Source organism: Elephantulus edwardii, unplaced genomic scaffold (genome assembly GCF_000299155.1).
Source record: "Elephantulus edwardii isolate Elephantulus edwardi_28Jun2011 unplaced genomic scaffold, EleEdw1.0 scaffold00138, whole genome shotgun sequence".
NCBI lineage: Eukaryota > Metazoa > Chordata > Mammalia > Macroscelidea > Macroscelididae > Elephantulus > Elephantulus edwardii.
Genome location: NW_006399888.1, coordinates 1,388,220 through 1,405,676, shown reverse-complemented (window position 1 = coordinate 1,405,676; position 17,457 = coordinate 1,388,220). Strand labels below are relative to the sequence as shown.

The window sequence follows — 17,457 nt, the reverse complement described above, 5'->3', positions numbered from 1 at the left end:
ATTTGTCTGTCTGCATGTCTGTAGGGATCCCTCATATTGTGCAGCCTCCTAGCTGCTCTCCTGTGTGAACAGTGGTGCCTTCCCTTACCTCCCAGATCAGTCCTGACCAGGGGAGAAGAAGTCTCGTCTTTCCCAGCATTCACAGTGGGGGGTGACATGGGACTGACCTTCCAAAACAGCTTCACTGTCCAGTGTCAGGTGCAGAATTAACCTAGTTACATTTGCAGAATCACAGTGCCCCCCCACCCCCAATGATTTCACACAGAGGCTGGATGTCAGGAACACAAAGATGATCCCCAAGACCACAGTGACAGCATAATGATGAGAACACATGGGAGTTCGCCTCACACGTGCAAGTTCAAAGAGGACATAAAATCGCAGTCAGCGGAGCACAGAACAGCACTTGCTGGCATCTGCAGTGTGTGATGCTGAGATTTTGAAGGTACACAGCAGGTTTAATGCACAATTAAATCAGTACACAGCACATACACTGAAGATCCTCTCAAACTGGTATTTCAGCGCTGTGGACGTGGTCCACTCTTTTATAGAATATATATCCTTACCAGTTACTAGGTTAGACTGAACTGTTAATGGCTTAGATTGACAACTTAGAAAAATACATTTGTCCTTTCTTGCTTTGATTCAGGTAGTACACAATCGTAAAAGTGAATGTCTCTTAAAAAACACAGGTCCACAGATCGATCCCATTGTGTAAGTTTGCAGGAACCCTCCCCAGGTAATGATCAGGGGATCTTCAACAGCTCAAGGAGTGCTCCAACTGCTCCAAAATAACCCTACGGGGAAAAAAGAAACAACAAGTCAGAGCAATTCTCCTTAGACTCCTACAGGCTACCGCACATATGATCACTTCGTGTTGAAGCTAGCACTGCTCTCAACCAGAGTCCCTGCAAGCCCAGCCTGGAAGCAGGGAGGCTGCGGAAGCATCCAGGCTGGGAAAGGAGACAGGTGCACGAGGCACTCCAGACCTGTCCACCACCAAGAAAAAAAATCCAAGACCCAAGCAGGGCACAACAGGTACGAAGATGCCAGCGCAGTCCTGATACCTCTGGAAAGACACACCTGCACTGTGTCCTAGGGAATGAAGTCATGAGAGTCAGCAGAGACCTGGAACATTGTAAGATAACAAAGGAATAAAAGTGAGACTGTGAATAAAGTGCAACAAAGGGAGAAAAATCCGAATGGACAGGTTATTGTGGGTGAGGGCCATGCTAGGTTGGTGAGTAGAATCAAGAATGAGAAGAAGCCCTTCCCACGGAGCTTCTGGTGGCACCACTCCTGAGAGCAGGAACGTACAAAAAAAGAGGCAAAGAGGGCTTGTGCCCAACAGGGAGTGGACAGTTCAGGGTCCCCAAGGTAACCAATCAGCTGTATCCAACTGGTAACTGAATACTTGGATTTGGAGCCAAAGTGAAGGTCAGGGCTGTCCTGAGGCACCCAGGCAGAGGAGACCATGTGCACAGGGCGGGCAGGTCTGGAGAACAAGGGAAGCTCCTGCAGAGAGGACAAACCATGACACAGAGGCAAAGAAAGAGCTACTGACTCCTTCAGAAGTCAAGTCAGCGTGGTCAAGTACAACCAAGAATCAAGTCAAATAACCAAATAACAAAAGGACTAACTCTTAAAGGAAAGGAGGCAACATCAACAATGAGTGAAAGAGAACACCAGCAGGAATGGGCAAAGAACACACACTCCAGCAGTAAAGGAAGAAGCCCCTTCAACACTTGCCTGTGGGTCGAGAAGGATATACTGAATGTCTCTAAAACAGCACAGATAAATGAGCTCAGTCGACCTTAAAAAAGAGTTTCCCCTAGAAATATGACTACACAACAGCAGCGAAGGCCAGCCGCGGTGCCACCTCACTCCTGCCACAACAGGGCCAGACCTGTGGAGTGCCCGGCTGAGGAGCCAGGACACTGCAGCACGCAGGGCTCGGAGGATGCAGCCGTGCACTTCATACACAGCACTACATTTTGTTTTCTATTACTTCAGTATCTGTTTTCTTTTTAAAAAACAAAGTTTACTGAGTAACCTTATCAAGTAAATGAAAATAAAGGTTGTTAAGCTACTAAGTGCTAAGATGAAAACAGCCAAAGCATGAGGGGAATCTATTCAAAACAGTAACATAGCTGACTTCAGTGTAAAAACAGGAGAAAACTCCAAGGCTCAATACACCTAAAAGCCACGTTTGATAGTCTAGCATCAAAACTCTGAATACAAATGAAGAGCATGAAACAAATGGAAAAAGTAAGCCAGTGAGCAACAGATTAAGAGTAAGCAGAATTTCACAAAGGGCTTACAGCAATCACGATATGAAGACATACATAAAAAAGGGAAGTGAACACACGTCCTGCTACAAAAAGGTTCAACAAGAGGCAGTGATTAAGCAAGGACAAAGCCCACATTAAAACAAAGTAATATTCAAAATGAGATTAAACAGCTTCTTTTTATTCTAATATAAAATATGCGAAATGTCACCAAAAGGAGATGGATAATTAAAAGGTTATGCAAACCGACAAAAGCAACCTAAACGTTGAATAAGCAACCCTGGGGGCTGGGAGTTTATGTTAATGTAAAAGGCGGTGAGAATGTTGTTCAACTCCTGACATTATACATGCAGAACGATTCAGTTGGTCTATGATTTGCTATGTATGTTCAACAAAATTAAAAACTTCTGATTTCCTAACTGCTATAACCATGGGTGCTACATATGGACCTAAGTAAACGGAAACTCTTCAATCTTTTCTCCATCTATCACAATGCTGGACTACTGTTCCAGTAGAAGACTTCTGTTTTGATAATGAGATGTAGTAATCTCTACTGATCTAATAATGGTGTCTCTAGTCTTCACTTCCTGCAAGCAAAGCTGTGTCACCGTGTCACCTGCATAGCATAGGTTGCTGCTCAAGTTTTCCCCTTGACCGTTCACATCCCACTCTGATTTCTGTCAGGTCATGACAACACTGTTCAACATGCAGTTCTGGAGCAGGTGCAAACAAACCAACAGTGTCTACACAGCCAACAGACCCTTGGGCTGACCAGGAGGGAAAGGGTTTCCATTGTCTAGTTTCTAATTTTGCCCCAAATAGAAAAAGTAAAAGCGTTCTTCCAAGGCAGCAGGGGAGCCTGAGCAGCTGACACGGATGTCTGTCTATACACGGTCAGTTTTAAGGGGTGTGATTCTATCCATGGACATTATTTTATTTACCTGTTTTCAGAACACACACCTGAAATGGCATATGAACTTTATCAATAATTAAAAACTGACATAAGGGGTGGAGGTTAAAAAATAATCCGGACATCAAAATTAAAAAATCCAAAACTCATAGAGTAAGTTCAGATGGGAAATCACAAAGAATGGTTTAGAAAACATGGCACCAGAAATTATAGCTGAATGGTTCCTATGATTGTTTTCCTTTACAACTTGCTTAAGCTAAAAATTACATTAACCAAAAATCTACTTCACATTAAATCAGGTAAAATACTTCCTTTGAATATCAGCAAGTTAAACTCCTTCTCATACTTCTTCTACTTCAAATCAACACGACTGCTTGCCCTCTGTGGATACGATACATTGCAAGGCAGAACTCAGCTTACCTCATGTTCTGAAAAAAGTGCTTTCAACTGCCCCTTGGACCAATAATCCAAAGCATATGCCAAGAGTCGCATGGCGATCGTATTAATTCTCAGGAAATTTCCAACAAATACCACCTGGTTAATGTTCTGGATACGGTTAAAAAAAAAGTAGTTTAGTTTTCATCCGCTTAACTGTCCCCTCAACAAATTAAATCCTGACTCACAAGCCTCCGTCTGGTTTCAGAAGCTATAATCTTAAAGGGAGGAGAAGGCTGATCTATCTCCCAGGAACGGCAAGTGGATCTGAACCACCGGAGTGCACCAGCACAACCTGGGACAAGGCCACCCTCACAACTAGCCCGACACTGCTCTCGTGCCTGTCTCCACACAACTTCAGCCTCATCTCTGAGCATACCAGAAAACACCCCAGAACAGAGAGAGAGCAGGAAAAAACCGCTGTGTTAAATATGGCAAATACTGCTATCAAATAAGAGGTTATACCAGCTAGCAAGAAAAACTGGGGAAAAGAAAGCAAATGACAATGATAAGCAAAAAGAACTAAAAAATGTAAGCCTTTTAAGTTGGCAAAATAACTAAATTTCTATCTTCAACATTGGTGAACTGGATCCATTCACCCACTGCACACACTTTTATCAAGAATAAAAATGTCATCAAAGAGTATCTTCAATGGAGAAGTGTTTACTTTGCAGTCACTGAAGGGCAACCAACCAAATGCCTACCACTAAGTGAGTACTTGATAGAAAATAATTTAATCATGAAATACAGCCATAAAATGTGTTATGTAAAAACATTGTTATACTACAATGCCTTAAAATATATAAGCATAGAAAGGGCACGATGTAAAATAAAGGTAAAAATAGTATTATAAAAGTAGTATCATTAGTCTAATGAAAATTGGTTCTTGAACATTTGATGCTTAAAGTCTTTTTAAATTAAAACAAGACAACTTTGTGTGAGCCTTTCAAAAGTTAGTGTGGTTGTGTTTCTTTTTTTTAACATCCACATACCAATGTTATCTATTTGTAGTAACAATTGTAAATGACAACTGACAAACAGAGAATATAAAGCTGCACCAGTCCTGCAGCCTGCACCCGGCAGCCCGTTCTCAGCTCTTTCATAGCCCTGTACAATGCTGCTTGACCTGAATGCCACAAGGCAGCACTGTAAAGAAGCTGAAAGCACCAAGATGCAGCTCTGCTGACTGAGGAGTGTGGTGGGCCTCCCTCTGCCCACTCAGGCTTCTCCCAGCTTCCAGGATTCACTTCCTCTGGAGTCCTCCCAGAGATTCTTTTTTTTCTTGTGTTCCATTGAGTGGGATCCGACAAGCACCGGAGGAGATTGTCCCTCCTGCTCCAGTAAAGCATTTGGTGGATTTGAACCTCGTGCTTTACGGATTGCAGTGCAATTTCTTGCCACTAGGCCACCAGAGCTCCCTTCTTTCCAGAGATTGAGCTTTGCGGCCACACACGGCATTATCGACATCATTCAACTAATCCATCACCTCTGGAATGCTGGCTCCCTTCCTCTACTCCCCCCTCAAAAGACAAGTTTGGCTTTTAGAGAGAAAGCAGTGCTCGTTTTTAGTAAGAAAGAAAAAGAGCAATTAAGGCTTGTCTATGTTTAAAGTCTTTCAACTGTGCAGTGAAATACTCTGTCCCATGGACCATGCAGGCACTAGTCTGAGAAGATAAGTCCTAACACACAAGGTGGGGCCTGTTTAGGAAGCTCTGTGTTCCTCACACAGGAGAAGAGATCCACATGTCCTTACTTCGTTAAGGGCACACATTCGTGCTATTGACCCAATGTTGTTGGTGATGGTGATCAGCGTGGCTCTGGCGAGGTCCTCTTTACTGACAGCCTCTCGCTTCTCCTTGCTCATCATGTTTCCAAAGCTGTGGTGGAAAAATAAGACTCAATGCTAAAGCAAAAGCACGTTGGCCCAACATAACTTAAATGTTACTTTCGTAAGACAAAACCAACTTCAAACTGACACTGCTCATATTCCGCTCTTCACACTTTTAATGACAAAATAATAAGAGTATCTATTTACTAGACTATCTGTTTAAAGAGAAATACAGGTTCAAATAGCAAATGTTGTTGTTGTTGTTATGTGCCGTCGAGTCGTTTCCGACTCATAGCGACCCCCCTAAACCCTGCTCTATCCTGCGCCAACCGCACCGCCTCTGACACGCCCATCCCGATTACCCCAGTCACCGAATCAATCCATTTCATAGAGGGTCTTCCCCTCCGGCGCTGTCCCTCCACCCTCCCAAGCATGATGTCCCTCTCCAAGGACCCGTCCCTCCTGGCAACATGTCCAAAGTATGTCAGAGGAAGCCCCAGAATCCTTGCCTCCAAGGAGTAGCTTGGTTTAATCCTCTCCAAGATGAATCTGTTTGTTTTCCTGGCAGTCCAGGGTACATTCAGTACTCTTCTCCAGCACCACAGCTCAAAAGCATCCTTCTGTCCTCCCTAGTCATTGTCCAACTCTCTGATGCATAACAAGCGATTGCAAATACCATGACCTGTATCAGGCGCACCTTAGTCTCCAGAGAGACACTGTTGCTCCTGAGTACCTTTGAGAGGTCCCTAACAGCAGACTTTCCCATCGCAATACGCTTTTTGATTTCCTGACTGCTGGTGCCAAGAGTGTTGACTGTGGAGCTGAGCAAACTGAAGCTGTGACCACTCTCAATCTCTTCGTCATCCATCCTGACGCTGCTAATTGGTCCAGTGGCGAGAATCTTTGTCTTCTTGACACTGAGCCTCAATCCATGCTGAAGGCTGCAGTACTTGACCCTTCGCAGCAAGTGCATGAGGTCCTCCTCTGCATAACGGAGATTGTTAATAGATCTTCCACCAATCCTGATGCCACAATTCTCCTCATAGAGCCCAGCCTCTCAGATAATCTGCTCTGCATACATGTTGAAAAGGTATGGAGACAGGATGCATCCCTGGCGTACACCCTTCCCAATTTTGAACCATGCAGTGTTACCCTGCTCTGTTCTGACTACTGCCTCTTGATCCAAGTACAGGTTTCGCATTAGCACCCATTCTTCTCAGAGTCAGCCACAGTTTGTTATGATCCACACAGTCAAATGCCTTTGCATAATCAATGAAACACAGATAGGCATTCTTCTGGTATTCCCTGCTTTCAGCCAAGATCCATCTAACATCAGCAACAATATCCCTAGTACCACGACCTCTTCTAAACCCAGCCTGGACTTCCGGCAGTTCTCTGCTGATGTGCTGTTCTAATCGTTTTTGGATGATCTTCAGTAGAATCTTGCTTACATGTGAAATCAATGACACTGTTCTGTACTTTCCACACTCAGTTGGGTCACCTTTCTTTGGAATGGGAACAAATATAGATCTCTTCCAGTCATAGCACCCCCAAATATTCTGAATTAGAAGATGGCTTTCCTTGTAGTTGCTCCTGAAGTCAACCTTTGGCACCAGAAATTTGCATGCTCACCAGCTCTGCCAACAGGATGCTGCTGTTCCCCATGGAACCAGGGACAGACAACTTTTAAATTACCCCAACCACACAGCTGCTCCACTCAGGAGGTCGCATTGCGCTCCCCAATGGCACAGTGCCTGTAGTAATGAACCCAAGCACAAGACCCACTGTGAGGACATGCAGGCCCAAGCGGAGCCATGTGCACATGGTCACTGAGAGACCAAAGCAGTGCCACCGCAGCTAACGACCATTGGGTTCCTGGTACCATAAATCTTAAATGGGAGGACCCCACTAAGTGATGGCTAACTTCAAACTACTGGCCTGCACAACTGGCCACACTCTGCCTCCTCCATCAGTCATTCCAACCAAACCTCACTGCTGCAAACTGGTCTACCTCACAGTGACCCTCCAATGGCTCTGCAAGGTGGTCTCAACAGAAGCTGACTGTCCATCTTTCTCCCAAGAAAGTCATTGCAAGAACAATGGAAATTTAAGTCCCCATAAAGAACTACACATGAATATTCACAACAGTATTCTTAATAACCCAAAACTAGAAACAATTTAAATGTTCTATGATAAATGGATAGGTTGTTCTATCTATCCAATGGACTATTAGTGAACAATAAGGAATAAAGTACTGATTCATATGTGGCTAAACCTTGAAAACATTATATACTAAGTGAAAGGAGCCAGTCATAAAAGACCACATGATGGGGAGCTCTGGTGGCCTAGCGGCAAGAAGCTGCACTGCAATCCAGAAGTGCATGGTTCAAATCCACCACATGCTCTCCTGGAGAAGGAGGGACAATCACCTCCAGTACCAGTCAGATCCAATTTGACGGTACACACAATAATAATTTTTAAAAAAAAATTTTAAAAAAGACCACATGATACCGTTTTCATGACATGCCCATAACAAGTCTCAAAGGGCAAAACGGAGAATCGTGTTTGCCAGGGACTAAGGGTCTGCCACAGACTCTCAAGAGTTAATACTTTTCTTTCATTGTTCCTGTACATTTATTTCCCCCCACACCCCGCCAACCATTTCCTTCTCTAATCCTTTTGGGCTCATCATGTTTTTTCTTAAAAAACTGACACTGATGTGGTGTCAAATGCGGTAATGGGTACCCATGGTGGATGGTGTTGGGTGGAGCTCCCCTATTAAAACAAGCTTGGAAGCAGGAGTGGCATCTACTTCCATAACAGCTTGCCTTCGGAAAACCTATGAACTTGGAGAAACAATCAAAATCATACAAGTGTTGAGGACTTTCGCTCACAGGGTGGCTATGAGTTACCTACGACTCGACAGCACTTAACAACAACAAGGCTAAGGACAATGAGCCGCCATGGTTAACGGGCACACAGAATAATGACCATGTTCTGATACTGGACTAGAGTGATGGATATACACCTTTGAAATCACCCACCAGGCACCACCCAGTTCATTCTAACTTACAGAAACCTCCTGTGTAGCTGAGTGGAACTGTACTGGACACGTATTCCAATCACTAATTTGTCAGAAGTAGGCATTTTTTTTTCTTACACAGTCCTAGGTGGACTTGAACTGCCAAACATATTAACTATTTGCTCCACTGTTGTTCTCTATAAATATACTAGAAACCACTCTATCGTACCCAAAATTATCCAAAGATGACCTCCATGGTAGATGAATCATTTCTATAAATGTCTGTAATAAAAAAAACAGAGCGAGCAGTTCAGGATTTCTTTTTATTCCTGTATATTCTAGCACATACACACCTCCTTACCTCGAAGCCACAGCCCAGCCTGGAAGCCCAAATCTCTCATAGTCCCCTCCATAAATGTCTCGCACTAGTTTATCCACTTTCGTGCTGTCTCCACGAGAGGCCATTTCAAGAGCTTCTTCAAAAGTGGTACAACCAGTAAGAAGACAGCAGAGACCAAAAAAGGTTCCTCCTCCAAGGCTGTGTTAAAATAAAAATGCAGCACTAGAACATTTTTTTTAACAGCTAATCAGTACAACAGAAGGATAACATTTATGAGTCACAAAACAATGCTCAGACACCAACCTCTCCCCAATCATACAGATGCCTATAGGAAGCCTGGGCCCTGGTGTAGTCGGGGTGCTGCTGAGAATGCATGGCCTCCGGTGTAATCAGTCCTGTACACAGACTGTCCCCTCCCCCTTTAGTCTAATCTCATGCTCCAAGTCACTCACATCTAGTAATTTCTTACCCTGGCTCATAAGTACACTCCCCTCACTTGACCACATTCTTCCATTAAGATGTTTTCTCCCCCAGAATTACTCCACTCATTTTTTTTAACTCATGCCTGTTTGAAAATGTTTATCCAATTCCTCAGCTTATTTTCTCATATGTAATATTTCTCAAGCCAAAACAGATTCATTCTCCTGTCTTCTAGATGCTCGACTCCAATGATTTTCCTACTTAGCAGTTCATAGCTAGGGCATTATCTTGCCTTCTCCTCATTACCACCTCACAGCTAGTTTATGAAACAATTATGTTAGTAATAAAATCTTGACCATTAAAGTAAGACATGACGTTTTCAAAAAAGAAACAGCATGATCTTCAAAAAAATTAACTTTCACGTAATTTTAACAAGTTCTTAAACATGTAATTATATGTAATATTTAAAAACTCACTTTTAACCCATTAAGGTATTTAAAACAAACAACAACTTTTTCAAGAGACTTACCTAGTGCCTGTGACCCGTTTGTAATTATCTTTGGAATACACTGCTAAGATGCTAACCCCTGAGCCAATGTTCACCAGCAGCAGAGGATACGGATTTTTCAAATCAAATGGTAACTTCTGACACTTTTCAGAATCAGCAGGATTTTCAAAGTAATAGCACTGTGAACGTCCATTGAATCCAACAGAATCAATATATAAAATCCCTTTTATTAAGCAATCTAGTTCATCAAGTTTATGAAGCTGAAGATCACCTATCTGTAACAAAACAAGAAATGTATTTAGACTTCTCAACAAACTAAAAAGTTCATTTAACAAATACCTCTTTAAATAGGCCAAAAGAACATTTATGAATGGTTGTTTTTTACTTGTGCATGTTTTATAGAACATATTTAATGACAACTACAAGACAGACAAGACTATTACCACAGACACACAGAAACTCTACTACATATAAACCACACCAAAGGCCCATGAGATGCTCCCCCAAAAATAGCCCACATTTTTCAACCTGCTGGCTGCTATTTGTGAAAATGAAGCAGCTAGTCAGCTGAGGTCAAACCCCTCTGAGAAAGCAGACTCCAAGAAATCTAAATGATGGTGACCATATGGTGACACACAGCAGGGCCAGCAAGGACAATGAGAGCCACCTTCCACAGACCTTCTCCTCAACACAGCAAAGGCTTCATTAGTTAGTAACTTGAAACCAGAGGACTACAGTGGTCCAATGAGAACATTTTTGCTACCTAAGCTGGCTCCAGTCTTTCAGGAAAGAGGAAGCATTTTGGAAGTATCAAAATATAAACCACTTGTCAATATGACTGTATTTAAATATTAGTAACTAAATCACTACATTATTACTCATTCTAAAACACTATACAGTTAAGAATGAAGAAAATCAATCCTCACACTCCAAAAGCAGCACTGATGGGGGGAGGGGAGGGAAACAACCCAGATGATAAGAAATCTTGGCAAAGTTGTGGGAGATTGAACTCTTTTTTTCTCTCTCCTTGGAACTGAACTCTTAAATACTCCTAGTGTGATTGTAAAATGATACCACACTTTCTCAAAAAGCTAGAAAGAGAAATAGGATATAATCCAGCAATCACTTAAGTATATCATTCCAGAGAAATAAGAGCTACTAACATGGGTACAACAAATGCAATGAGGGACACTGCAGCGTTTCTCCTAACAGCCAAAACAATGTGAACAACCCATGTATCCATTAACAGACCCGTGGGTGAACTAAAACAGGATACCCAAATACAGTGGATCCTACCCAACAACAAACAATGAATCTGCAAAACTGAACATAAGTGAATCTGGAGGGCATTATGTAAGCTAATTATGTCAGTCAGAAAAGGACAATTACCATCTACAGAAAATCAGAAATAAGTTTACATAATGGAAGAACCATTTTCCGATAGCTATCAAGGATGGAGGGAAAGGGGAGAACTAGAGACTGGACAAGTTAATCTGGTGACAAGAATGGCAATTCGCAATGTGACCAAGGTTTACAGAGAACTGTGAGGGCCTGAGGAAGCTCTGCGATGCTTAGTAGCAAGGAAGGAGTTCCACTGCCAACCAAACACACTTGGTTCCAATCTATCAGCTGCTCTGCAGGAGGAGGATGATCACTCTCTTCCCGTGTGATTTACTGCCTCTGAAAACCCACTGAGGAGCCAGCCACAGGTCAGTTTTGCCTTACTAGATTTCAACAGTAACAGTAAATACTGTAACAGACTTGGTTTTTGGCCAAGTCTGTTGTCCGGGATTTCTTTAAAATACTTAAGAGCAATGATGTCAGTCTGAAGACAAAGGTGCATCTGATTTAGGCCATGATCTTTTCAATCACTTGAAACGAACCTGAGAGGTGGGTAGTTAGTAAGGATGACAGAATTGATACCCGAGTTGTAATGTTGGTGAAAAGAACTGAATAACCCGTGGACCACCAAAAGAACAAACAGGTATGTCTTGAAAAAGGTACAGATGGAGTGCTTCTTGGAGGTAAGGATAACAAAGCTTCATCCCTCCTACTTTGGACATGACTTGTTGCTAGGAGAAGCTATTCCTTGGAAAAGGATATCATGCTTGGAAGGGTGGAAGTTCAACAAGAGACTAAGTTCCCCACAGAGACAGACTGACATGGTGACTTCAACAATGGGCTCAAGTGAGTCAATGGTGAGGATGGCACAGGATTCAGATCTACTGTTCATAGGGTCACTGGGTCATACTTGACTTGAAGGCACCTAACAATATACATTCTATAACAGTAGTAATAACCCAAAGTTTAAGTGGTTACACAGGTAGATGTTAATGCTATACAGGTGTGACAGGCATATGGCAGAGCATACTGTACGCACTTGTACGTGTTTATGTAGGTCAAGTTGTGGACACTGTATGTACATATTTGTATATGTTGCATATTCTTATGTTATTATTGTTATGCACTGTTGAGTAAGAACCAACACATAGCTGACCCTCTAGTAGGTTTTCAGCGCAGTTAATCGCACAGGAGTACACTGACCATCTTTTTCTGGTACAGCAGCAGGCAGATTTGAATTCTGTACCTTTGGGATGGTAGCATAACTCCTTATCACTAGGCCACCAGAGCTCCCTTACTTACATACCTACATGATACACACACACCCCTACATATATGAGCGAGGGAAAGTGCATGTGTGTGAAGAGGAAACACAGAAGGCATACTTGTGAAAATTAAATATACGCAAAACACTTTATGAAACCGACTTACTACTGGGTTTGAAGACCATATTCACAGAGTATTATTTAGGTCTAGCGGCATAACATACTTCATAATGTTCTATGTCATAGCTTGGTAAATATCATCTGAGTTCTTAAAAGCTTTTGAGCTGCCAGAAACAACCTCTAGCATCTTCCTGTCTATAGCCAACTAAAGTAAATGAAAGGCTCAAGAAATCCACAGGACTAATGGGCCAAAGGGCAGCTTTGGTGGCTTAGTGGTAAGAACCTGTGCTGCAATCCCAAAAGCACACGGTTCAAATACACCAGTTACTTCATGGGAGACTAGGCAGTCCCTTCCCGTTAAATTTATTGCCTCTGAAAATCCATTGGAGGGTCAGCTATGAGTTAATTACCACTTGACAACACACAACAGCAACAATGGACCAAAAGGATGGCCTAGTGGTAAGAACTTGAGCTGTAATCCCAAAAGTACGCGGTTCAAAACCACCAGCTGCTCTGCAGAAGGACGGGCAATCTTTTGTGTAATTTACTATCTATGAAACCCACTGAAGTGTCAGTTATTGGCTGGTTCCAACCCAACAACACACAATAGCAACAACAGCCCAGAGGAGACAGTCTCCTCTAATTTGAGGCCAGATGAACAAAATGGTACCCTGCTACCACCACAAAAAGCTCTGACCACAGACAAAAAAATGAAGACCTTAGTCCGAATGAAAGAAAAAAATGGAAAACAAAATCCAAAGTCTTAAAAAATACCAGATACATTGTGCTCGCTTCGGCAGCACATATACTAAAATTGGAACGATACAGAGAAGATTAGCATGGCCCCTGCGCAAGGATGACACACAAATTCGTGAAGCGTTCCATATTTTCGACCCTGAAATGAACCAGTCTGTAACGAAGGCTAACTCCTAACTCCTTTCACCTACAAATTTCATCTTTGGATAAAAAGCTAAGTGGATAGTCCTTACCGAGGGACTGTTTAAAAAGAGGCAGGGAGAAGAAAAGAAAGGAAAAAAAGAAATAACTAAATAAATAAATACCAGATACACTATATTGATATAGACTAGAATAACCTGAGTCTGTACCCTATGATATTGTTTCAACTTATAACTGAAGCCAGTCCCAGAAGTCACTTTTCCAGCAAATCACAGATTGGCCCAAAACTAAATAGTACCACTTGCGAGCAAAGTGCTCCTTGGAACATTCAACACACAAGACTAAACAACGAACTAAGCTTACAAGCATAGGCAGACAGTTACCAGGTTGTACACATGAGATCCATTTTCATGTCTTTAAAAATATTTAAGTCCAGGAGCTGCCCGCCCGCCAGCCCCAGCCCGGCCCCCCACCAATCCCATATTGCCGCCTGCTGCCCACCCGCCCAGCTCCTCCCGCCGCCGCCGCTCCTCCTGCCGGTGCCTGGGGCTTGGGAGGGGGCCTTGGAGGAGGCGCCCCCCTCGCCCGGCCCCTGCTCCCCGAGCCCTGGCCCGCGCCATGGGTCTGTGGCTGCCGCTGCACCCCGCGCCGCCAGGCTAGAGCGATGCGGGCGCTCCAGGAGTGCGGCCCCCAAGGCCACCATGGGCCCCCTGCTCCGGCGCCTGCTGTTTGCCACGCTCCTGCAGCTGGCTCCCGCCCAGGCCCCTGCTTCCCAGCCTGATGCCCCTAGTCACCAGAAGAAAGTGGTATCATGGATCGACGTATACGCCCGCGCCGCCTGCCAGCCACGGGAGATGGTAGTGCCCCTGACAGTGGAGCTCATGGGCACTGTGACCAAGCAGCTTGTGCCTAGCTGTGTGACTGTGCACCGCTGTGGTGGCTGCTGCCCCGACGACGGCCTGGAGTGCGTGCCCACAGGCCAACACCAAGTGCGAATGCAGATCCTCATGATCCGGTACCCTAGCAGCCAGCTGGGGGAGATGTCCCTGGAAGAGCACAGCCAATGTGAATGCAGACCAAAACAAAGAGACAGTGCTGGGAAGCCAGACAGGGCTGCCACTCCCCGTCACCGCCCTCAGCCCCGCTCCATTCCGGGCTGGGACTCCATCCCCAGAGCACCTTCCCCAGCTGACATCACCCATCCCACTCCAGCCCCAGGCCCCTGTGCCCACCTGTGCCCAGCGCCGCCAGCGCCCTGAACCCCCGACCTGCCGCTGTCGCTGCCGACGCCGCAGCTTCCTCCGTTGCCGAGGGCGGGGCTTAGAGCTCAACCCAGACACCTGCAGGTGCCGGAAGCTGCAAAGGTGACACACTGCTTTTCAAACTCAGTAGAGCCACTTGGCTCACAGGCTACACCCCAGGAAGGGGACAAGGGCAGCCCATCCATCATGACCTGACCAGGACAGAAACTGTTCTAAGACCTGGACGTCTCAAACTCTCCTGCCGTCCCTTGTCTCCCAAGGGTCAACATCCAGCCAGGTGGCCACAGCTGGACAGATACTTGGAGGCATCGAGGTCTTATACCAGTTTGGGGAAGAACAGGGTCCCCTCTCTGTCTTTAATCACCTTGTGAAAGTGAGCTCTTACATGGACTCCTCCCTCCCTAAGAAGAGACCCTGATCCTGGCTGATAATGGGCTTTGGTCTGAGAACAGTGACCCTGAATCTTGATAAAAGATGGAAAGAGTAGTTAAAAAAAAATATTTAAGTCCATTAAAACAAGTGCCTATGGTTCATTTAGCCTTACTTTATGGTAAGGAAAGGTTCAAAAAGACTTCTAAATAATTTCAAAGTTACATGCAGCAATTGAAGGTAACTGTGATGAAGAAATTTATGTCTGAGTAGGTGGGGACATGATTTATGTAAACATTAAACAAAAGCTGAGTTGAAACCATGTCACCCACTGAAGGATGGCAGCCCTCCACCAGGAATGATGGCCAACTACTTGTGCCGCTTTAAACAAGTGGTTCTCCACACGTCTGTCAACAATCCAAGGCTCTGACTCTCCATTTTTCCAGTGTCAGTTACCAGGAAGAGTCCCCCCAATCATAAAAATCGAAGTGTGGTCTACTGCATCACCCATGACAGAGTATGTGTGAAGCACCGTTTAAAGGGCAGGCAGGAGCTGGCTATGCAGATATTCTTAGCCCAGGTCTGCCTGCATATGCACTATTCTATGCCCCTAAAGCACCTGTGTGCATCGACAGCCACATCTAGCCTTTAGATCTTATGTTAATACTTATACTCATTCTCTCTCATCTACTGCAGAGAATGTAGTTAATGTCACTTCAACCTTTAGTAATTAATTCACTTATTAAGTTAATATTAAGAGAGTGCTGGTGGCTTAGTGGTAAGATAATAAGCTACCAAAACAAAGGTACGTGGCTGGAATCCACTAGCTGGTCCATGGAAAAAAGATGAGAAATCTCCTCCTGTAAATTTACTGCCTCTAAAAACCCACTAAAGGGTCAGCTATGGATGGGTAGGTTATAACATGAAAATATTCAAAAACACAGTACTTAAGTTACTGAAAAAAAAATGGAGGAGAGTATTAAGTTACTTCTCTACTGACCACACTCTACCCCTTTTAAGTGTTCATGACTGTCTTTATTTTACCTGGTCTTGCCTGCCCTGCCAAGAAGTAAATGTTGACTTCTTGAATCTTGAATCTCAAACAGCCAGTATTTTAATTTCTGAGCCAAATCATCTTCCACTAATAATAGTCTATTGAAATCCAAGTAGTTTTTCACCATTATGTCGGAAAATTGTTTTCTCCTCTTACCCTTTCCATAACTGTTATCCATAAGTGTCCTGCTGAACTGTTAGCATGGGTGATATACAGATGACTAAATTATGTCCTGACCGCGTGTTACTCATAAATAAGTGAAGCACCAGCAAACAAATGCACTGTTATGTGAGAAAAATCTGATCTCCATTTAGAAAAAGACTGGGTAACCACACTATTTTAAAACATTTCATTATGATTTAATAACCTATCCTTTCTACCGCATGAACAGGATTTAACACTTAATTAGCATATCGTTTTCAAGGACAGATGGTGGTGGTCTTTGCCATCAAGTCAATTCTGACTCCTGGTTACCCCACGGGGTAGAAATGTGCTGTTCTGTTTTCAGTGGCTGATAGTTCATAAACAGACTGGTGGGCTTTTCCTCTCAGGCACTTCTGGGTGAACTCAAACTGCCAATCTTCTGCTTAGCAGCTACAAGCATTAACCACTGCATCGCCCAGAAACTCCCTACAGAGATGTAGTGGGTGCATAGAGTAAGAAATACCAACAGCCTAAGAATTCATTCCTAAATTCATTTGTTGCCCCTCAGATTACCAAACACAGGGAAGATCTGTAAACAGATGCAATGGTTCCAAAGGGCACCTCTGGGAGGTACTGAAAACAGATTTTCTTCCTTACATTAATTACAGTCCAGGGTAACACAACCTATATTGCAACTTAAAGGCTTCCACAAAGAAAGCAAACCTCTCTTCCTCCTGCTAACTCTCCCTTTACTTACAGGTGGCAAAGAAATAAACCAACCACTAAAGAAAAATTTAAGCAAAGGATATAAAACCTTATTTAACAATACATTTCACCTTTACCATGGCCAGTTAAAACGAAGAGAAGGCCTGGTAGTACAGTGGCTTAAGTGCTTGACTCCTAATCAAAAGGTTCAAACCAACCAACCACTCCGAAGCAGTGTAACAATCTGCTTTTGTAAAGATCACAGCCTTGGAAACCATGGAAGACAAATGATCTACTCTCTCTCAACCAGATGGATTGACACAGTAACTACAGCAATGGGCTCAAGTGTGTCACAGATGGTGAGGCCAGCACAGGACAGGGCTCGGATATGTTGTTCACAGGGTCACTATGGGCAGTACTCAACTTGACAGCATCTAACAACATCAACCTGTAGGTTTTTATGAGCTGGAACTGACCCAACAGCAATGGATTTCTTTTTTATTTTTACTGCTTGTTTATGAGAGGAGACAGATAAGGTAATAAACCACACAA

The 17,457-nt window shown here is 43.7% G+C and overlaps 1 protein-coding gene and 1 pseudogene across 1 annotated transcript in view; one reads left to right on the top strand and one right to left on the bottom strand.

Moving 5' to 3' along the window:
• Positions 1-720: 720 nt before the first annotated feature.
• The window catches only part of PANK2 (pantothenate kinase 2), a 33,047-nt gene continuing 16,310 nt past the window's right edge, over positions 721-17,457 (bottom strand). The window contains exons 3-7 of the mRNA XM_006894214.1: positions 9,770-10,023; positions 8,842-9,018; positions 5,384-5,507; positions 3,616-3,741; positions 721-794 (exon numbers count right to left, since the gene is read on the bottom strand). Of these exons, the coding sequence (XP_006894276.1) occupies positions 744-794; positions 3,616-3,741; positions 5,384-5,507; positions 8,842-9,018; positions 9,770-10,023 (732 nt within the window). The 3' untranslated portion in view covers positions 721-743. The remainder of the gene's footprint in view (positions 795-3,615; positions 3,742-5,383; positions 5,508-8,841; positions 9,019-9,769; positions 10,024-17,457) is intronic.
• Positions 14,073-14,695, top strand: LOC102843840 (annotated as a pseudogene).